The 22,235-nt window shown below is 59.8% G+C and overlaps 3 protein-coding genes across 3 annotated transcripts; 1 reads left to right on the forward strand and 2 right to left on the reverse strand.

Moving 5' to 3' along the window:
* Positions 1–2,172: 2,172 nt before the first annotated feature.
* LOC144929887 (uncharacterized) lies at positions 2,173–9,738 on the reverse strand. Its single transcript, XM_078850569.1, has 4 exons — positions 9,647–9,738; positions 7,144–7,349; positions 4,985–6,625; positions 2,173–2,873 (listed from the first exon to the last, which is right to left on the reverse strand). Exons 3-4 carry the CDS (start codon positions 6,540–6,542, stop codon positions 2,173–2,175), a joined length of 2,259 nt encoding a protein of 752 aa, XP_078706695.1. The 5' UTR covers positions 6,543–6,625; positions 7,144–7,349; positions 9,647–9,738.
* Positions 9,739–10,573: 835 nt separating this feature from the next.
* Positions 10,574–14,242, reverse strand: LOC140902648 (farnesyl pyrophosphate synthase). The gene is given in 10 exon segments (XM_073322965.2): positions 10,574–11,061; positions 11,439–11,573; positions 11,660–11,737; positions 11,968–12,040; positions 12,417–12,505; positions 12,866–12,988; positions 13,141–13,221; positions 13,369–13,509; positions 13,933–14,091; positions 14,093–14,242. Coding segments are annotated over 10 exon segments (1,230 nt in total). The 3' UTR covers positions 10,574–10,860.
* A 1,630-nt stretch (positions 14,243–15,872) lies between these two features.
* LOC140902647 (pyruvate kinase PKM) lies at positions 15,873–22,174 on the forward strand. Its single transcript, XM_078850443.1, is given in 12 exon segments — positions 15,873–15,912; positions 17,086–17,265; positions 17,814–17,905; positions 18,361–18,492; positions 18,750–18,936; positions 19,204–19,474; positions 20,155–20,305; positions 20,570–20,722; positions 20,922–21,088; positions 21,424–21,458; positions 21,461–21,604; positions 21,871–22,174. Coding segments are annotated over 11 exon segments (1,593 nt in total). The 5' UTR covers positions 15,873–15,912; positions 17,086–17,111; the 3' UTR covers positions 21,978–22,174.
* Positions 22,175–22,235: the final 61 nt, after the last annotated feature.

A 22,235-nucleotide genomic window follows, 5' to 3' on the forward strand; every position in this document is an offset into this window, starting at 1 on the left:
CCATCTCTGCCCCAGCGCAGGAAGCTTGGGGGTCTCAGTCGTGGGGCCCTGCCCTGGTGCTGGGAGTTTGGAGGGGACACACTGGAGGGAACCTGCCCCAGGGCTCGGGGTTCGGAGGGGGAAACAGCTGTAGGGAGCCTGCCCCAGGGCTGCGGTTTGGGGCGCTGAGCTGGCAGGCAACTGGGCACAGAGGCTGCTCCCCGCCTGCCAGGCCCCAGGAAGTCACTGCCCAGCCTCAGCCGCGCAGGGGGCGGAGGAGGCTGGAAGGCAGGGGCCTGGGCAGGGGGCAGCCGAGGGGAGAGGCTCCCGGCCGGTCTGGGACTCACCTACAGGCGCCCACCAGCCTGGGCAGGGACAGTGGGACAGCAGCTGCCGGGAGGCCACTATGGGGGCGGGATGCCAGAGCCCAGCTGACTGGGGCTCTCCAATGGGGAGGCAGCAGGGCCCCAGTGCTGCGGGTTCAGAGGGGGCAGAGCCCCGGGGCACCCGCCCCTGCCCCAGTGCTGCGGGTTCAGAGGGGGCAGAGCCCCGGGGCACCCGCCCCTGCCCCAGTGCTGCGGGTTCAGAGGGGGCAGAGCCCCGGGGCACCCGCCCCTGCCCCAGTGCTGCGGGTTCAGAGGGGGCAGAGCCCCGGGGCACCCGCCCCTGCCCCAGTGCTGCGGGTTCAGAGGGGGCAGAGCCCCGGGGCACCCGCCCCTGCCCCAGTGCTGCGGGTTCAGAGGGGGCAGAGCCCCGGGGCACCCGCCCCTGCCCCAGTGCTGCGGGTTCAGAGGGGGCAGAGCCACGGGGCACCCGCCCCTGCCCCAGTGCTGCGGGTTTGGAGGGGGCACAGCCATGGGGCACCTGCTCCTCCCCCAGGGGACGCAGCCATGGGGCACCCATCCCTACCCCAGTGCTGTGGGTTCAGAGGGGGCACAGCCAAGGGGCACCTGCCCCAGTGTTGGGGGTTTGAAGGGGTCACGACCATGGGGCACCTGCCCCTGCCCCAGGGGACACAGCCATGGGGCACCCATCCCTACCCCACTGCTGTGGCTTTGGAGGGGGCACAGCCATGGGGCACCTGGCTCTGCCCCAGTGCTGGGAGTTCGGCAGGGTCACAGCTACAGGGCACATGGCCCTGGGCTCCACCAGGCAGGTCTGGAAGAGTGACAGGGCAAAGGACAGCAGGAGAGAGGGAATGGGGCAGAGGGACAGACAGACGGACAGAGAGATGGAGGGGAGAGTGAGTGAGCACCACACCCTGTCCAGACCCCAAAAGGCAGGTGCGCAGGGTCCCTTGGCACAGAGTCTAGCAAGATCCCCCAGCCTAAGCCGCCTTCCTGCTGCTCCAATCCCCCCTTGGTTAGTCATTGAGATACCCCAGGGTTGCCTGGGGAGTGGGGGCCATGTGCCCCCAGCCCCTGTCATGCACACACACCTGGACTCTCACACACGCGGGGTTTCTGAGCTTGTAACACAAGAAATGTGCGGCGTGTCTGAGCTCTGTGGTGACCACACAAGCCAGCCAGGACGGGGAGTGGGGCGTTAGCAATGCAGTGCCTGAGGAGAGCTCCCCTGCTCCACGCCCAGGCACACTCTGGGGGCAACGATCTGACCAAGTTACTCGTTGCTAGCTAGGTACCCCAGAGCTTGTCAGTAAGTTTGACTCTCAGATAAACAGCTTGGGGCACAAAGGAGCGGAGCTGAGAAGGCCAGGGAGCCCCACAAACATCCCCAGCCCTTGGAACGAGCCTGCAAGATGGCCCCCCTGGCCTGCCTGTGGTACTTCTCGGTCCCTCACTGCTGTGGTATGCCAGTGCCTCAGAGGCTTTAATGGTATCATATGCCCTGTGTAACAGCGTTATCCCCACTCTCCAGATGGGATTGAAGGCCCAGACAGGTGAGGTGACAGGGAAATTAAACCTGGGTCCCCAGAGCCCCATGCTTGTGCCTGCCCCAAGCCATAGGCCATCCTTCCTGTCTTTGTTGCAGCCTTCCCCTGGGTGCCTTGTTCATAGCACAGAGGAGCAGCCCTGCCTACATCAGTACACAGCCCCCAGAATCCTTCTGAACACAACCCTGTGTGCGGACCCCCAGGAAGCTGGCTCCCATACACTGCCCCCGTCTACTATGCTCTGCTCTCCTGCATTGTCCCATCCCCACTAGGCATCCCCTCTGCCCATCTCCCTGGCGTCACTTCCCATCACCATGCACAGCTGCTTCCTGGGTGCCTGGTCCCAGGGCAGAGAGGAAGAGCAGGTGCTCAGACTGCAAGCTAGGAAAGGAAACGGGCGGCTTACGTTGCTTGGGAGGTCTTGGATTCTTGGCCCCTTTGCTCTGCTTTCGCTCAGGAGACACTGCCCCAGAGCATGCTCCAGCCTGACTATGTGCACATGCCTCTCCCCTGGGGCAGCGGGCTCTGGACACCTCCACGCCGAGTGGCAGCTCTGGGACCTGGTGGGAGGGGAAGGCCATAGTTGGGAAGGTTCTGCTTCTCGGGAAGAGTGGGGAGAAGAGCACAGACAGGTCTGGGCTGTCCAGGAAAGGCAGCACTCCCCGGTGAGGGGGGGAGTAGGCCCCTATGGGGGACAGGCGGATGGGGAGCAGTTCCTCTGGGGAGAGGGTGCCCAAGACTGTCCCCTTATTGCTGGCCAGGAGGCAGACTTCATCACAGGACAAGGTCTTCAGCGTGGGGTGGAAGGACGGGGTGAAGAGGGCAGGAGACTTCAGCTCAATGCTCTCCAAGCTGGAGTTAAGGGAGGGGATCAAGGGCAGGGGAGGCGCCACCGGGTCCGAGCTGTAGTAGAGAGGCTTCCCGTCGGCCGAGAAATGGAAGAGCAGAGGCTGGAACGGCAGCATCTGAGGCCTGGGGCAGCGAGAGAGGGGAGAGCCAACTGCAGGCGGGAACATTGCAAAGAAATGCAACCAAAACCAGGGGGGCACAGAACACAGTGGGGGATAAGGAGGAGTATGGGGGCATGGAGAACACAGTGGGGGATAAGGAGGAGTATGGGGGCATGGAGAACACAGTGGGGGTTAAGGAGGAATACGGGGGCATGGAGAACACAGTGGGGGTTGAGGAGGAATACGGAGGCATGGAGAACACAGTGGGGGGAAGGGGAGAGAGGCAGAAATGTGGGCATGGAGAACATGGGGGTGGAAATCAAAGAAACCAGGAAGCATGGAACAGAAAATGGACAACCCCCCAATAAATCAGAGTGAGCCATTCCCAGGGGCAGCAGCAACAGGGTGGCAGGGTGAGGAGAGAGAGATGGAGAGACAGTTAGCTCAGAGGAATCACAGCACACACACACCAACTTCACAACCATGACGACACATGGCCACGCCTGTGCCCTCTGTCACCGCGCAGGCCCCAGCCTGGCAGTGCCCCACCTCTGCACTGGGAAAGGGTCTGTGGGAGTCCAACCCCAGCCCCTGGGAGGTTTCCCCAAGAGAACAGGACAGAAGGAGGGAGGTGCTGAGGGCCAAGCAGCTGAGCATGATGGAAAGATGGAGGCAGCCTTCAGAGGAAGGGAAATTCAGTCCTGGTCTCCCCCAGACCCAGAGTCCTGGGGTGCCCTTCTCAGGGAGCCGGGAGTCAAGGCTGTGGCTGTCCCCCCAACAGAGGTGTTCCTGCACTGCCAGGACTTGGCTACTCGGGCACAACGCAGCAGCCTGATGGGCCAGTAACGCCCACTGCTCTCCCTAGAGATGCCCTCTGCTTGGTTTGCTCAGGGTCTCTGGAGCCAGGAGCTCCTGCAGCAGCCACTGAACCAAGGGCTACTCCTGCCAACCCACAGGAGCCAACCGAGTACCAGGAACCACCCACCCCAGGTAGGGAGCAGGGGGAGAAAGAAGCTATTCCCTGCCACTGAGAACAGCCGTAGGAGTCTGCCAACTCAAGGGCTCTCGGGGACCTTGGCTGGAAGCAGGGTTTAATGCAGGGCCCAGCTCTGGTATCAGCATTCCCTGCACTGCTCTGTCCCCCACCCTGAGCCATTCCTCATCGCCTGCCCCTAAGAAACCCCCTTCAGCCCCCAGATGGAAACACCCACCCCACTGAAAGCCCATTTCATCTCTCACCCCAGAGCAGTGTGCGACCCCAGTAAAGCCTCATGTCCAACAAGTCAGCCAAGTGCATCTCCGATGGTCCCTGGGCAGAAGCTGCTCAGGGATCCCACAGGGCTCAGGGTATCACAGAGCTCTTAGACTGGGGCAGGACTCCTGCATGCATCAGGCTCCATCTGAGGGAACCTGGGCCAGGCTGTCTCCCCAAGTCAACACACAGGGAGCCGCAGATGGATCAGCTGCTTAACCCATGGCCTTGGGTTTTGCCTGCTGCCTGGCTCAGTGCATCCCTCTCCTCCTGCAGTCAAACCGGCTCCAAGCCCTTTATGCACAGGTGTGGTGAGCTGCAGCACACTGATAGAGGAAGGAGAATGCAGCAGGGAGGGAGGGGAATGTATGCGAGGAGCAGCTAGGACAAGGAGGGTGAGGGTGGGATTCCTTCTCCCAGCACAGCAATCATCTGCACGGCATAGCAAAGAACTAGCCAGCTCAGTGCACAGATGCAACATGCATTCACCACCACTTCACTCTGCCTACCTGTCCCCTAAACCTATTCCAGCCCCACCCCAGTGCCTCAGCCCAGCCCTACAAACCCATTCCAGGCACACCTAATGCCTTCTGCCCCCGCCAGGACCCTGCAGCTCACCCCAAGCCAAAGCCAGTTCCACATCCCCCAGCCCTGCAGCCCACCAGGAATGGGGCAAGAAGAGCAGCAAGAAGAACGGCAAGTGGAGAGAGAGATGGGGTTAGTGATGGAGATGGGGATGTGCCAGGATCAGGAGGCGGAAACCCTGTATTAACCCCATGGGGACTCTGCAGCTCTGTCCCCAGGGACACATGCCTCCATACATGGGGAAATGCCCCCAACCCCAGTCCAGTCCTGGGATACCCCTGTAGCTGAGGAGGGAAGTGCCTTGATAGCAGCTGGTGCTCTTACCCTCCTTGCAGGCTCTGTGTCCTCTCTGGGCCTTCCCTGACACCCAGGGACCCCCCTCAGGTCCGCCGAGCCTCCGGCCCAGTGTCTCCTTATCACAGCCAGAGCCAGGCATCTTTCTCCTCAGGACGTAGCCCTCCAGGGGTCGCCCCCCTTCCTCTGTGTCACCCGGCAGCCCAGGCCGAGACTGCCTCCTCTGCTGGTGGCTTTCCGTGCGTGCCAGGAGGTGCCCGCTCCACTGTGGAGCCGGCCCCCCGTCGGGGCCCTGGAGCCTGCTGCCAGTGGGGGTGTCTCTGCCCGTTGCTGCTTCCTGGGGCTCAGGCTGCTCCTGGGATGCTGCTCTCGCTCCCTGCTCCCAGGCCAGCTGGCCCTTCTGCTTGTTGATGGCACTGCGGTACCGGAGCTCCCTGAACGTGGTCACCTCCCTCTGGCTGCAGCTGGGGGGCTTTGGCTGCTTGTCGGGCTGCAGCTGGTGCCCAGGCGGCTCCGGACACAGGGTGCTGCAGCAGGTGAGCTCGTTGAGGGGCGGCAGCTCCTTGTCGGGGGAGAATACAATTAGCCAGTCACTGTGGTCCTTCTTGGCCTGTGTGGGGGATGGCCCAGCCGTGTTCCTCTTCCGCTTCTGAGCCAACTCATGGAACGAGGTGACGGTCTTCCGAGTGGCATCTCTGCACTGGTCTACCTCTGTTGGGACAGGCCTCTCCACTTCGCTCCTGTTCAGCACCTGCAGCCCTCTCTTAGCCCTCGGGGGCACTGGAGGGGGAGCCCTTACTGAACTGTTCAGACTGGGGCCCCGCTTTCCTGGTGCTAGCACAGACAGACCAGATGGCTGGATGCTTAGGGCAGGCAGGGCATTGCAGTTGGAGTCCAACTCAGCACAGACGCTGGTGGGGAGCGGCTCTGCCATGGTCCCCTGCCCATCTCTGCTGGGAGAGTCAGCGTCATCAGACGGGGAGTCAAGCAAACTGCTGCTGCACAGGCTGTCTGGGGTCTCCCGGGCCCCAGGATCCGGTCGCTCTTGTACCTGGACGTTGAGGTTAGCATCTCTCCCATCAGACGGTTCCCCCTTGTCAGTCAGTGAGGGAGCATCATGGGCATCCTCCAGGGGGACGATGTTTGGCTGATTGTCAGGAGATAGGGCCTCTTCACCGGGAAATGCCTTGCAGTAAACAGAGACTGGTGTGTCATCCAAGCTGAAATCCGAGCAACTGCTGACAGAGGAGGAAGCCGGGTCTGAAGGGGAAGCCGCCACCTCCTCCTCACTGTGCAGGGAAGGGAAATCTTCCAGGAGAGGCTGGTTCCAGAGATCTAGCGTCGGGGTCTGCTGCGCGTGGGACTTGCAGCACCGGCACTGCATGGAGGTGTTGTTGGAGTTGGCATCGACTTGCTCCAGGGCACCACAGTTCTCCCGGCAGTCGCTGCAGCCTGTCTGGTCTCCCGGAGCCATTGTGACAGGGCCCTCCTGGAGCTCGGGTCGACGGGAGAGGTGCAGCCCCAGGGAGATGTGCTGCAGGTGGATGTGGTTGAGGTTGCACAGCAGACCTTTCTTCGGGGACAGCATGGTGCTGGCTGGCAGAGCCTGGATTCCTCAGCTCGTCACAGACCACCACAGGCACGTCGCTCCGAACACCCAGCTTCAACTCTCTGCAAACAGCAAAATAGCTTGTCAGTCACTGGAGCAGGCAGGTTATCAGCCAAATGGGCATGCACCAGAGGGACCAATTTATGAGGAGAGAATTAAGGGGCAGATCTGGGCAGCTCAGCTAAAGGGATCGACAGCCTCATGGCCCACAGATACTAAAAGGGCATGATGGTCCTTGATGGAGTGTAGATTGCTACAAGGGGTCACGGCTGGGAGAAATGGGATGGAGTCAAAAGAGAGGAAGTTGAGGGCAAGTAAATTCCCAGACAGTGAGATGGATCCAGTCAGGGAATCATCTCCCATTGTGGGGGGGGGGGTGCTGAGAGCCCCATCGTCCCTGGACAGGGAGATGGGTCTGGCTGGGAATTGACTCCTCCTTGGCTTTGGGCAATGTTGTAAGGTATACAGTCTTAGGGAATTGCCCTGCATTTCTGGGCTGGGTAGAGTCTGCCCTCAGTTTCTCTGGCCCTGGGAGCTGTTCTCTGGGGTTTCATATCACATGGGCTATCAGCTCTGTTACCTCTGCCAGGTCTGTCAGCCAGTGTCTCACCAACGCAGAGTCAAGGAGATGATACCTTTGAAGGCTCAGCCTCGCTGTCAGGAAGGCTTCTGGGCTGTGTCAAAAGGCTCCCCAGCATCAAGAGGAGAGCAGCCAAAAGGCCGGGGTCACGTCCGGGGAATTGCTTGGCTTTGCCCCCACACATGGGCAGGCATCAGAAAAATGGACTGCAGGGATAGCAGCCGCAGGTCACATTCCCTGCCCCGCCCCAGTGCCAACAGCTGCTCCTGACCCGAGGCCTCTCTGGAGGCTTCCCCGTTCCAGGTACATCTGGTTTCAGTCTCAGCTGAGGCCATTGCACTGAATCTACCAGGAGCTCACCCTCCACTTCCTTTGGTCCCCCCCACCACTTCAGATGTCCATGGCTATCAGGGCTCTGTATCGAATGGGGAGTGCGCATGTGTATGCTGATCTCTGAGGGACCTCGGAGAATTTTGCAGCACGGCAATCGCTGACCCTAGGCCACAAGGATAGTTTTGCTAAATGTTTGGAGGAAGCATCACTGGGCAAAGTGATGCTGTAACATCCTAGCAGCCAAATGGTGATTTGTTCGTTCCCTCCACCCCACCCCCAGTGGCAGCCCTGCCCCTGCTGGTACCAACCCCCCATGTATGATCTTGGAGAGAGGGAATTAGAGCATTTCAGGCTACTTCACCCCACCAGCACAAGAGGCAGCCAGTCCTGCCTCCGTTCCTGTCCTGTCCCCTCCCCATCTCCATCTCCATCTCCCTGGTCATCAATAATTCACAAGGAGGGATTTGTTCTCATGACAACCGCTATTTCCTGTTACGTGGACCTGCCCTCTGCACCATGCCCAGCCCTGCCACACCCGGCTCTGCCTGGCCATCCAGGGAAAGGGGGATTCCGTGGCTGGGGCGAGCCACAGGTGGAACCTGAATCAGCTCTGGCCTGATGGATTTTCTTCCTGCCTGGTGGTTACTGCATCTCCAACAGACTCACCAGCCATGAGTGGGAGGGAGACCCTCCAGGAACAAAGAGCAGGGACCGGCTGGTTTGGGGGAGAGGTGGGGCCTTTCCCCTCTGGGGACACTGGCTTTGATCCAGCCCTGGTGGGAGGCACCATGAAACGAGTTGGAGGATCTCAGACCAGTTCCTTACAAGCCACGTTTCACAATCCAGCAATCCTGTGCTATCAGTCTCAGCAGGCAGAACCCGGGGTTGAATGCACCCTAGGGACATGACCCCTCCTTTGACACCTAAGAGGCCTGGGGCCCATTGGCAGGTGGAACAAGGACAGAGGCTCAGGCTTGAGGGGCTGCTGGCATCTTTGCTCAGCCCCAGACCCCCTCACTCACTACAACTGCTGTAAAAATAAACCAGAGGTAGAGCTCTGTGCTCCTCACTGCAGTCCCTGCCGCTGGAGGGGAGTCCTGGTTGGAGTAGCTCTAGAAAGTCCTACTAGGGTCCAGCAAAGACTCCCAGCTCATCACACAGGCACCAGAAAACATTCTGTTCCTCCGATATGGGCAGAGGGGGGTGTTACCTTGTAACCTGCATGCAGCCTCTTCAGCCTGTCCCAGTCCCCCCTTCTCTGGCCTGACTGCATCCATCTTTTTGTTCTGTTTGCACATCACACAGCACCAGGAGGAATGGGGGCATAGCTGGGGCTCCTAGGCACTGCACAATACCAATAACAAGACTAGAAGGGCCTGCACGCAGCCTGTAGGTGGTGAGGTCTTTAGGAGGCAGTTACACAAGCCCATAGCCTGTGCTCAGTTGTGTGTGGGGGGGTGGGAGGCTGGTCTCAGTGCCAGGGAGCTGCTGCTGCTCTGCTCCAATGGGTCCTGTAACCCTGCCAAGCAGAGAGAGGAGGATGGCCTCTCCAGCAGGGAGGGAAGGGAGTAGTCCTGCTCTGGCCTGGCCTGCTGGGCTTTGCCTAGAAAGGTCAATGTAGTCCCCAGGTGCTGCCTTCCCGCCGGAGTGAGGGGGTCACCACCCAACTCCTCCCCAAACCCCTACTAAGGGCACAGCCGCTGGGGCTGGCAATTGGAGGAGGGCTGGAGCCAGGCTCCGACCGGGGCCACTCCCTGCTGAGCCTGGAGCGACTGCAGACAACCCGTGGTGGGATGCACTCTCAGGGGAAAGGGGATGGGATAGGAGTGGACCCGCAGCAGGGACAGGGGGGCCTCCGCGCTTGCTGTGGGGGAGGGAAGGGATCAGCTGCAAAGCGCAGAGATGTAACAGGCTGGTGCTGGAGAGGGGTTACCACACCTGTGCTTGGCTGGGTGTGTGAGACCCCCACTGGCCACTGCAGCTCCACCAGGGTGCTGGGGGGGGGAAACAGGGGACCGGCCCCCAGAGGGGTGTAAGTCCTGCACCTGGACCAAGGGGTTCCCACTGCAGCTGGGTGCTGCCCTGGCAAGCAGGTGCAGCGGGCTCCCTGCTGGTGGCTGGCAGCGCAGCCAGGCTAGAGCCTGCTCCACACCCACAGGGGGATGCTCACCTCTCCTAGCTGCAGGCAGTGCGTGGTTGCCTAGCTCCTGGGATGGCTCTGCGGCTGGAGGGGACGGGGAAAAGAGGCTGCAGCAGCTCCGCTGAGCTCACCAGCTGCAGGGAGGAGCCAATGATGGGTGATCCATCCTCCGCCAGCCTCTGCCATTAACCCTCCCTGCCCCAGGCTGCAGACGCCCTCATGCCTGGACTAATCCTCCACAGCCCGCCCCACACACACTGCAGAAATACCTTGCACTGGCTGCAAACCCAGGACCTGCCTGCACAAGAGAACCTCCACCACCCCAAGCCCCCTGCCCCCACAAGGAAACCAGAGCTTACAACCCACCAGCCTGGGATCTGTCCCTCCACCCTTAGGACCTGCTTTGCTCATTTGTCAGCTTTTACTCCCTGGGAGGCTAGCCTTTGCATGCAGGTGTCTCCCAAGCAGCCTGCTCAGGTGGGATGAGAGCAGATGCTTTGGACAAGCCTTTTACCAAGAGGCTAGATTAGAGACGCTCCCCTTCCCCAGGCCCATCTTGCCAAAGAAACACAAGTGGTGCAGCTAGGTCAGGTTCTATAGCAGTTCCCCATCTCATAGAATATCAGGGTTGGAAGGGACCTCAGGAGATCATCTTGTCCAACCCCCTGCTCGAAGCAGGACCAATCCCCAATTTTCACCCCAGATCCCTAAATGGCCCCCTCAAGGATTGAACTCACAACCCCGGGTTTAGCAGGCCAATGCTCAAACCACTGAGCTATCCCTCCCCCATCATCATCATCTCTGGGCCAGCTGAGCCCCTTGGGACCAGATCCCATGTCCACCCCAGGCCAGATGGCCAGCAATACTGCTCACAGCAGGTGAGCAGGCAGGTGTGTTGGTGAGAGAGGCAGAGGCTCTCAGGGCAGGGTGTGTCCCCATATTCACACAGGCAGCCGCTACAATAACTTATGTTTATTCATACAAATGCTTTGCATCTCTGCTATAACAGCTGATCTGTTACATGGACAGTGGGCTTCTGTCCTTCACTCCAACATAAGACAGCAAGGAACCATATCAGATGCTATATGGGTCGCCATCCCCAATGGAATGCGCACAGGGAAGGCGTCACCTTCCCCTAAGCAGATGAGTTTACAGAGTCAGCTCCCATGCCAGAAGCTGGGCCTCGTGGAAGGAGGCCTGTCAACGCCTTTCCTGTCACAGCCCTGAGGAGCCAGCCCGCCCTGTCATTTCTGACGCTTGTAGATCTTCTGGGCCAGGCCAAGGAAAATTGCTTTGGGGAGGTGGTTGGCATGTTTCTCAATCAGCTCCTCCAGGCGGCAGTAGCTGCTCTCCTCACACTCGTGGTAGGCTGTCCTCATGCCCACAGTTTCATACAGCTCCTTCACCGTGGCCACCTTCTCCGGCTCCTTTTGCCCATAGTTTTCCTGGAAGCCAAGGAACAGGGTCAGACAAGGCCCAGCCTGGAATGGAGCTGCTGGCTGCCACAACCAGCTGCACCAGAAGCCATCACCTCCCCCAGTTTTGGGATCTGCGTCCTCCTGTCATAGGGCTCAGCACTCTTATCACTAGACCCCCAACTATGAGCCTAGCAGCTGTCAGGGTCTGATTGGCAGGACTTCTCGTGCCCAGTAAGCTTTTTCAGATACACATTAGGGTACAGAACTGTACCCCTTCTCCACCAACAGGTTCATGCTACGGGAACAAAGCTGGTGCCAAGCTGGCAGCTGGTACCTCAGGGTCAGGACTGTTTTCCACCTGTGCCAAGCTGCCTCCCCACCCTCTAACCAGCTGCTGCTGTTACCTCCAGGAGCTGCCTCTGCTCTGGCGAGACGCGGTGCAGGCACTCCACCACCAGCCAGCTGCACTTGTTGTCCTGGATGTCAGTGCCAATCTTACCCGTCAGGTTTGGATCCCCAAAGCAGTCAAGAAAGTCATCCTATGGGCAGAGAGCCAGTTACAGGCCTCCTCACTGTGAGCTTCCCAGAGCCCAGGAGCACCCTGGGGCAGGGAGGAGTCTCCTACCTGGATCTGGAAGAACTCTCCCATCTCCAGCAAGATGGCTTTGGCGTTGGCATGCTCCTCCTCGCTGTCAATGCCGGCCTGAGAGATGGGAGGGGCTGAGACACTTGCTGGCATATTCCAGCACCTGCATCTCCCAGCCTGTTATATCTTTCCCCACCACTTTTCTTCCCTACCCCACTTCACCGATCCTCAGACATCAGCTCCCCTCCATCCCACCCACACATCCCCACTCCCCTGGTCAGCTCACGCCCCATGGCCTCTCCATTGCTGCTTGAACCCACGTAACCAGCAGCTGGAGTTACACTCACCATATACATAGCAGCCGCAACCGGCAGGTAGAAGGAATAGAAGGCCGTCTTGTATTTAACGATTGCCTTGTACCTGTCAGACAGTATCCACACTCAGTAACGCTGGCCCCAGGTCAACTTAAGTCTCTGTATCTGGTCTGCACAGACACTGGGGTCACTTCCTGTGGGAGGGGCCGGGTACAAGTCCTGCTCAACAACAGGGGAATCAAGTGTCCCTTCTCCAGCTGGTTTGGAGTGATAAGTTGCTCCTGCAGGGCTGTCCCCAGAGCCCGATGGGCCTAGCAGAGAGATGAGCACCCCTCTCTGACCACCCCAAAGCTAGACAGAGGTGCCCAACAGAACTCTGAAGTGACAGGACTATTTGAGAGTTAAGGTCACCTCTCAACCTACAGAACCCAGGACTCCACTCCTCCCGCACTGGGCAGGATTCTTCTGCCCCAGCACCTCACCTCTCCACAGTGAAACGACTAAGATCAACGTGGCCAGATGGAGCAGTGATGAGGTCCAGTGTCTGTCCCAGCTCGGTCTGGTATGTGGTCTGGGGACAAGAGATTTTATGGACCCAACCCTACATGATAATTTTCGCATTACTCTCTGAGAAGAGACCCAGGAGCCACCTACCCCAGGCAGCACATGGGGAGCCTGAGTGCCCGCCCCCTCACCATCACTAAAGAGAGGGGGCAGGAGCTGCCATCTCACTGTCACTGCCCCGCAGGCACTCCCCTCCAATGCTGCAGGGATGCAGCCCCAGGGCAATGCACAGGAAAGGCAGAGACTTTCCAAGAGCAAAGCAGAGAGACCTGAACAAGGTCTGAAGTGCCTTTGAGTTCTGTGGGGTGGGGGTGACCCAAGAATAGGAGTAGATGGGAAATCTTGGGAGCACAGGGACCAGCCCCACCTGCAGGAAGAGCTCAAGCAGGTGCACGTAGTAGGGCTGCTGCCGGCAGTATTTCTTCAGCAACTGGTAGATACAGGACTCGAGGAGGAAGGAATCATTCACAGCATCCAAACCAATTCCCTCCTGCAACAGAAGAGGGACATGTTATATCAGCAGGCCCACTCCCCCCACACTTTCTAGAGACTCCTCAACCTCTCCCCCAATACCCCAGGCATCCCACCCCCATGCCCACCCTCCCCAGTGCCCCCACTCAGACCCCTGACAACCTCTATTACCTTCTTATACCAGCAGGGTTGGCCACGTCGGGTGAGTGAGAAGTCCATAATGTCATCAGCCACCAGTAAAAAAGCTTGGAGCTACAATAAAAGGAGTTATAAGATAAACTTGCACAAGGCCCCATTACGGGGCTTCTGCATCCCCAAATCCCACCTTGACACTGAAATGCTGCCCCAATAGGAGCATCTTCTGCTCCAGATAGAGCCCAATTCAGAGCACCCACTAACCAGCTCGATGCACCAGCCAACGGTCAAGGCACATTGGAAGCTTTCTGGGTCCTGCTGCTCTGGCCCCACCAGCTCCCGGAAGGTAGCCAGCACTGTCAGGCCCCGGTTATACTTCCCACCTGGGGCGTTGTATTCCAGAATCTGGAGAGGACACAAGGGGAAAGGAAGCTGTGCAGTCGTCCCAGGAGGACCCCATCCCACAGCTCCCTGCCCACGTCTCCGAGAGGCACAAAGCGCACCTGCATTGTGCGCCCTGTGAGGAGGAGTCTGGCCCCGGTCCAGGGGGGTGAGGGCCCTGCCTCAGCATCACAATCAACAGCTAGGGACCGACCCCCCTGGAGAGCAAGGGCGAACGGAACGGAACCGGCCCAGCGAACCTGCCCGCGGTCTGACACAGCAGCTTGGGGGAGGGGCTCTTCATCGCAGCCAGACGTTCACTCTGAAGCCTACAGACGGCAGCTGGAAGTGCCGGCAGTGTCCGCGCGGGCAGAAGCGCCCAGGGCCTATGTGCCCCCCAGGCGCGCCCTGGCCCGCGGCCCTCGAGCCCCGCGGCCCCCGCCTCACCTCCTTCAGCCGGGCGACCGCGTCGCCCACCTCGGGGTGCCGGAGCCCCTCCGCGGTGAGGTCCCGGAGCACCTGCGGGAAGAAGCCCACGAAGGCCGCCCTGTCCGCCGCTGCCCCAGCCCCGCTCATCGCGCTGCCTGCAAGAGCCGGGTCCAGCGGGGCCGCCCCGCCCCGGCCCGGCCCCCACCTGCCGCCGCCCGGGGCGGGACCCGCCGGGCCGCGCGGCACGCTGGGGCTTGTGGTTCTCGGCTGCCAGACGCCCGCGGCAGCCGGCGCCGCTCCTCCGGCCACGAACTACAACTCCCGGCATGCCTCGGGAAGGGAGCGAGGCCCCGTGGCGGACCATGGCAGGCGGCAGCGCTCATTGGCCAGCTCCATCGTATGAGGATGGGCTCGGGAACTCTGAGCCAGTAGGAGGGTGAAGGGGCGGGGCTACCCCTTAGTGGGCCTTGTGATTGGAGGAGGCTAGAGGAGGGTTATGGGCGGGAACCTGCAAATGTTAACCCTTTAGATTAGGGTGTGATGGGGAGGGGCGTTGGGTGTGATGGGGAGGGGCTGAGGGGAGGGGAGTTGGGTGTGATGGGGAGGGGAAGGGGGCAGAGGGGAGGGAAGTTGGGTGTGATGGGGAAGGGAAGGCAGCGGAGGGGAGGGGGTTGGGTGTGATGGGGAGGGGGCGGAGGGGAGGGGGTTGGGTGTGATGGGGAGGGGAAGGGGCAGAGGGGGGGTGTGATGGAGAGGGGGTGGAGGGGAGGGGAGTTGTGTGTGATGGGGAGGGGAAGGGGGCAGAGGGGAGGGAAGTTGGGTGTGATAGGGAAAGGAAGGCAGCGGAGGGGAGGGGGTTGGGTGTGATGGGGAGGGGAAGGGGCTGAAGGGAGGGAGTTGGGTGTGATGGGGAGGGGAAGGGGCAGAGGGGAGGGGAGTTGGGTGTGATGGAAAGGGGCTGAGGGGAGGGGAGTTGGGTGTGATGGGGAGGGGAAGGGGGCAGAGGGGAGGGGAGTTGGGTGTGATGGGGAGGGGAAGGGGGCAGAGGGGAGGGAAGTTGGGTGTGATGTGGAGGGGAAGGGAGCGGGGGGGGGGGTTGGGTCTGATGACTGTGAGGAATTTGACCCTTGAGCGTGGCAGGGGTTGGCAGCCTGTCTATACTAGGACTGAGATTCTGGGCTGCACCTCCAGTAGGCACAGCAGGGGGGCTAAAGTGTCTGTAAGGGATTCTGAGCTGCTCCAGGAGCTGAAGAGGCTCCCAGTGCCAGACTCTTTGGAAGCCCCCATAACCCCTCTCCTCCCCAGGCCTGATTGTCCAAAGGGAGCAGCAGTCACCTGCCTGGACAGGAAGCCAAAGGAAGGGTGTTGTGGCCCTCCCCTGGGAGCAGGAACAGGCAGATGGGAGAATCAGTTGACACCTACCCAGAGAGGGAATTGGGCTCTCAGGACATATACCAGCATTGGGGGGGGGAGAGGGGGAAAGAGATGTGTGGTTCATGGGGCAGGGGATTGAGGCTGGGAGTTGCTATAACTGGGACCGCCCCCAGCACTGGGCTGAGCCAATAAATTGGGTTTGGGTTAGGGTTAACCGTTCAGGAAGAGTTTCAGAGTAACAGCCATGTTAGTCTGTATTCGCAAAAAGAAAAGGAGTACTTGTGGCACCTTAGAGACTAACCAATTTATTTGAGCATGAGCTTTCGTGAGCTACAGCTCACTTCATCGGATGCATGCCGTGGAAACTGCAGCAGACTTTATTTATACACAGAGAATATGAAAAAATACCTCCTCCCACCCCACTGTCCTGCTGGTAATGCCCCCAGCTGCTTTGGATGCTGGAGGGACAGCGCCTGGGCCAGGGAGCAGCAGGGAGGGGTTGAGAATGGGCGGCTCAAAAGGAGCTGGCAGAGAGTAAGGAAACATCTGCCACTTCCTCATTTTTCACTTGGGCTTCACCACAGAGCCGCTGGGAAGGAAACGCAGCAGCAAAACCAGAGCGAGGTGGGTGCCCCAGTTGCGGTGCAGGCAGGTCACCCCTCCTGTGCAGACTTGCCAGGGGGCAGGGGAAGCACAGACTGCAGCCCCTATCCTGGCAAGGGCCCTCGCCCTTGCATCTCTCCTCCTGGGGATGGACCTTGGAGCTGGGGCCTGACTCTCCCACAGTGCAACTCCACTGGCTTCCCCTGGCCTATTCCTAGTCACCCCAGGCCCACCCCTCCTTCTCTAGGGTGGGGGGCACGTCTATTGGATCCAAGGAGTATCTGTGATGTTCTAGTGCCATAGGACCATTAGTAATAACAGTGTCTGAGATAGAAATGCCAGGCCTTGCCTGTCACCCCGTGGCTAAGGACTGGCCCTGGGCCCTTCGTATTATCCCAGCTGGGGCAGACTCCCAAGTTCCCACTGAGACTGGAATGGGCGCAGTCTTTCTGTCCACACAGACTCCGGCTCTGCGTCTTTCTGTCCTTGTGGGGCCGCAGGTGGGGCGGATGGTGCAGGTGCCCAATGACAGATTTGAGGGGTTGGGTGGGAGTATCTGGTACCCACAGCTCAGGCCCCAGGGTCTGGATATTGTTATCAGACTGACAGCAGCTCAAGCCCCTGTTCTATAGGGGTGTGCAGCTTGGGTGGCATCCCAGGTGGTGCCGCCATCTCCTGGGACTGGGTAATGGCCTCTCCTGTGCTGTCAGTCAGCTGCAGGGTCAGCCTGGGTCTGGTGAGTCTTTAACTAGTTTATGCGACCTCTGAGCTGGAAGTGTCCGTCCCAGGGACACATGTGACTGAAGGCTTGGAGCCAGAAACTGGTGGGCAGGTGAGTCCCTGGGGATTCTGGATCCACAACATGGAAGGTGAGTCTGGGCCCTGCTCAGCAGCTCCTTCACTGAGTCCTGGGAAGCGATCATCCAGGGGCTCCAGAGGGCCAGGCCGGTGGGTCTCTGTAGTGTGAGTTCTAGCACTCAGGGAGCAGCAATGCTGTGAACACTCTGATCATGAGGCACAGCAGTGATCACAGGACACTTGGCAGGCGCCTTGATAAGGCTGTGCCACTTCCTGCCTGCCTCACCTGCGTGGGAGAGACCCAGGCAAGCAGCCTGACCCAGTGCCTGGGTTGAGGGCCCTTGGGAGAGCGCCACTGGCAGGGTCCTAACACAGGAGTTGTCCCTGTGTCAGCAGGTGCCGAGTTGAGGCTGCTTGTCAACATGGCCCAGCTCACCCAGGAGCTCAGCACAGCCTTTTTCCAGAGGCACCAGCTGACTGCTGCCATGGCTGACACCTTCCTGGAGCATCTCTGTTTGCTGGACATAGACTCTGAGCCCATCACCACCCGCAACACCAGCATCATCTGCACCATAGGTACCCACCCTCTCCCCCACATGGACTGCTGCAGCTAAACCTTGGGAGGACTCACAGCTGCAGCTAATGACCAGCAGGGGTGCTGGCTCCTCTAAGGCAGTGTTTCTCAACCTTTTCGATACCAGGGACCAGCTTGCTGCCTTCTAAAACTGTGTTAGGAGATGTCAGGGACCGGCGCCAGTCTGCGGGCCAGTCATTGAGAACCACTGCTCTAAGGGACACTGGGTTTGGATAAGAGTTTGAGGGACCCATCTACGGGGAGTGAGAGCAGGGTGACCAGACAGGAAATGTGAAAAATTGGGACGGGGTGGAGGGTAATAGGAGCCTATATAAGAAAAAGACCCAAAAATTGGGACTGTCCCTATAAAATCAGGGCATCTGGTCACTCTAAGTGAGGGGCACAGGTGAGCTCCTGGGGCATAAGAACAAGATGTGAGACACCTGCTGGGGAGGTGGGTTGGGAGGCACCTGCAGGGTGGGAGGGGAATGGATTTGGGGGGAGGCACCTGCCCATCAGCAGTACTCACCTGAGCCCCATGCTGTTAAAGGTCCTGCCTCCTGCTCTGTGGAGATGCTGAGGGAGATGATTAAGGCTGGAATGAACATCGCACGCTTGAACTTCTCGCATGGCTCACATGAGGTACGGGAGGAGGCACATGCCGAGCATCACATCACACCAGGAACCACCAGTCTCTCAGGATGGTGGTGGGATCTTGGTAGTGCAGTTAGGCAATATCCTGCACACTGGAGACAGCTGGGGAGCAATCCTGCCCTGTGACTGGCTGACAGTCCTGTCTGGTGAGGCTGGAACGAGGAAGATTGCTCATTCTGGGTTCCTGGGGGAAGAAGCTGGGATGGGAAATTCCTCCTGCAGACTTGGAGGCAGACCCAGGATGGGGCCCACCCTGGGGTTAGAGTCCCAGAGGCAGAGCACAGAGACCCTGGGGAAAGGGGAGGGGTGGGGCAGGGTCCCAGGATGGGTAAGGATAGTGGTGAAGGTGCAGAGCCCCCAGGGTGGGGCAGGGTCCTTGAGGCCAAGGCACAGGGCCTTTGGATGGATTCTGCCCTGCAGATCCAGCCCTTCTTCTCCAACAGTATCGTGCTGGATCCATTGAAAACATCCGGGAGGCAACTGAGAGCTTTGCCTCCAACCCCCTTTTCTACCACCCTGTGGCCATCGCTCTGGACACCAAGGGGCCAGAAATCCGCACGGGCCTGGTGAAAGCGGTGAGTATGGCAAGATCAGCAGCAAAACAGGGTGCGGGGGTCTGCCCAGCTCTGCTGCAGAAAGTGTCATTGGAGGGGTCAGGCAGCTGGGCATGGGGGCAGTGAGTGCTGGGGGTGGGGGTAGGTCAGAAGGCTTGGGAAGGTGACTGTGAGGGGCTGGTGCATCGTGGACAGGGCTGCGGTGAGCAGAGCTGGTCTAGCTGGATCAGGGAAGGCCTGGCTGTGATGGAGCCCCAATCCCATCCGTGCTGCTGCAGGGCGAGAACATGGAGGTGGAGCTAGTGAAAGGCTCTCGGGTGACAGTCACCACTGATGATGCCTTCAAGGAGTGCTGCGACCAGGCCACCATCTGGGTGGATTACAAGAACCTCCCCAACGTCGTCAAGGTCGGTGGGAAGATCTTTGTAGATGATGGGCTCATCTCCCTGCTGGTCAAGGAAATCAGTACGTCCCCTCACACTCTGTGGGGCTCTGCACTCGCTCCCAGCCCACGCTCCTGGAGTGTCTGTACTGCTCCTTGTTGCCCCCGCATGTCTGTGCTGCCCCCCCTGCCTAAGTCACCTGTCCCCTTTCCATGTGATTCCCTCACCCCTGCCCCTTCTGTGCCCCCTGTTGCCCCCTGGAGCTTCCATGTTGGCCCCTCTGTGCCTCATGCTACTCCCTTGGGCAGGGTGTCTCAGCCTGACCCTGCCGCTCTCTCTCTCTGGCCAGGTGCTGACAGCTGCATAACGGAGGTGGAAAATGGGGGGATGCTATGCAGCCGTAAGGGGGTCAACCTGCCAGGGGCGGAGGTTGACCTCCCAGCTGTGTCCGAGCGGGACATCCGTGACCTGCACTTCAGGCTGCAGCATGGTGTGGACATGATCTTTGCCTCCTTCATCCGCAAAGCCGCGGATGTGGCCGCCATCCGGGACGTGCTGGGCGAGCGTGGCCACGCTATCAAGATCATCAGCAAGATCGAGAACCATGAGGGTGTCAGAAAGTAACTGTCTCGTCTACCCTTCTGCCCCACCGAGTACTCACCCTCCCGTCCATTTGTTCCTATGTCCCACTGAGCACCCTGGCCACCCCATGTCCATCTCCCAGTCCTGCTGCATCCATCTGTTCCTGTGCCCCAATGGGCACCCACCCCCACTGTGTCCATCTTGTCTGTCTGTCCCAGATGTCCATCTCTGCCCTGCATCCATCTGTCCCTCCGCTCCACCAAGCACCTGCCCCCTCATGTCCATCTCTGCCCTGTGTCTGTCTGCCCCTCTGCCCCACCAATCACCCTCAGCTACACACTGCACTGAGTGATCTGCCCCTTTGTCTGTGTATCTCTACATCCCCAGTACCTGGTGTCCACCTGCCCCCCCCACACACACACACAGGTGAATTGCACCAGCTGGGTGCAGTCCCAGGAATCGGGCAGTCCGGAACACTGCCCTATCTGTCCACCTGTAAAATCGGCCATGGGAAAAAGAAACTCCTACTTGTGACCTCCTCTTGCCCAGAGCTCCTGACTCTCCTTCCTGCATACTAACCGCTAGACTCACTGCTTCTGTTAACACTCTCTGCAGCAGTGCAGTACTTTCTGTGAGCTGGCTGGGGTGGCGGACACCAGGGCCGGGTATCTTCTGGGCCCTGCCCATAGTGCTGAGCCTGGCTCTGTCCTGGCTGCAGGTTCGATGAGATCCTGGAAGCCAGTGATGGGATCATGGTGGCTCGTGGGGACCTGGGCATTGAAATCCCAGCAGAGAAAGTCTTCCTGGCTCAGAAGATGATGATTGGCCGCTGCAACCGTGCCGGGAAGCCTGTGATCTGTGCTACGCAGGTTAGCCCAGTCCCCTGAGCAGCAGGAGCTGACGTGGACGGAGCCGATGTGGACAGACCCAACTCTGCTGTGCACAGCTGGGGACTCCAGATCCTGCCCCGCCAGGTCTGGGAGACTAGGCAAAACCCCCAACCCCTATATTTGTGTGGGAGCCCTGGACACTGGGAATGCTGGGTGAAGTGCTGGTCTGGCGCTAGCGATGAGGATTAGGCCTCATCATCATGTGAAACATGTCCCTGACGTCTCCCTCCCTTTCCCCCACAGATGCTGGAGAGCATGATCAAGAAGCCCCGTCCCACCCGGGCAGAGAGCAGCGACGTGGCCAATGCTGTGCTGGATGGAGCTGACTGCATCATGTTGTCAGGAGAGACGGCCAAGGGGGCCTACCCAGTGGAAGCTGTGCGCATGCAGCATGCGGTGCGTACCTTAGAGAGATGTAAGAGCACTTCAGCTTGGCCTCTCCCAGCAGGAGGCGCTATGGGGAGAGGGATGGAAGTGTGGCTTTGGAGGGAGCTCCCAGCTCTTGGCCCAGTCTCCCCCAGCAGGGCATACTGAAGGGGGGTCGGGTGTGTTGGCTGTAGTGAGATCATTCACCAGCTGCTTGGTCTCTCTGCAGATTGCCAGGGAGGCTGAGGCTGCCATCTATAACCAGCAGCTGTTTGAGGAGTTGCGCAAGGTCACTCCTCTGAGCCAGGACCCCACCGAGGTGACAGCCATTGGGGCCGTGGAGGCATCCTTCAAGTGCTGCGCTGCGGCCATCATTGTGCTGACGGCTTCGGGCAGGTAAGAGGTGAAGGGCTGGTTCTCCTGGGATGGGGGCTGTGCTCTTGGAGAGAGCGTGGAGCCAGGCTCCTGTGTGGAGGCTGTACCTTTGAGGGTGCCCAGGGGAGGGGGCAGCACAGAGGAGGAGACTAGTGGGTCGGAACCTTCCCCTTGGAACAATGTGTATCACTAATTCCTGGCCTGTTTAGCACCCTTTCTGCAGGGAGCTCACGGCGCTTCCAGATCTCACAGACCTGAATGGAGACAGGGCTATCCTGCATACCAGGCTGAATCCAGGGAGCGAATATGCGGATTGAGGCTGTTTTGCTCCTTTTAACCTCCCGCCTTTCTCACAGGTCTGCACAGCTGCTCTCCCACTACCGGCCTCGTGCCCCATCATCGCCTTGACACGGAATGAGCAGGCGGCATGCCAGGCACACCTGTATTGGGGCGTCTTCCCTGTGCTTTATCGGGGGGTACAGCAGAAGGTGTGGGCAGATGATGTGGATCGCAGAGTGCAGTTCAGCATAGAGATGGGTAAATGTGACCCTCCCCACAACACCTGCCTAGCCCAGCCAGCTCCCCTCTACCACATGCCCAGCTCAGCCTTTCCCCCAGTGCCCAGTCCCAACCACTCCACCCAGCCCCCAGCAATTCCCGTCACGCCATCTGTCTGGCCCAGCCAGCTTCCCATTCCCCTGCTGCTCCATGGGGACCCCCAGGGCCACCTTGCCCCCGCTGCTCCTGCCTGACCTTTCCCCAGCCTGCTCTCCCCTCACTCACCAGCTCCTTCTCCTCCCCAGGGAGGGTGCATGGATTCCTCTGCTCCAATGATGTCGTCATTAGCGTGACAGGCTGGAGACCTGGTGCCGGCTACACCAACATCATGCGGGTGGTGAAGGTAGCGTGAGGAGCTGCTGGGAGAGAGGGGCTGGGGCAGATGCTTCCATCTCCCACACTGGAAGTTCCCTGCTCCTGCCTCTTCACTCTATGCTTTGGCCCTGTCTGTACCACACAGCTTCCAGGCTTCAGCCAGTAAACCTTCCCACCAGGACTGCTTCCCTGGCATTATTGAACCAGCCCCCCAGGGGCTCTGTGAATACATCACCAGCATCACCACAGGGACCGCCCCAGACCCAGAGGAAAATGAGGGAGGAAGATCCTAGAC

Source organism: Lepidochelys kempii, chromosome 24 (genome assembly GCF_965140285.1).
Source record: "Lepidochelys kempii isolate rLepKem1 chromosome 24, rLepKem1.hap1, whole genome shotgun sequence".
In the NCBI taxonomy this organism is placed as follows: Eukaryota; Metazoa; Chordata; order Testudines; family Cheloniidae; genus Lepidochelys; species Lepidochelys kempii.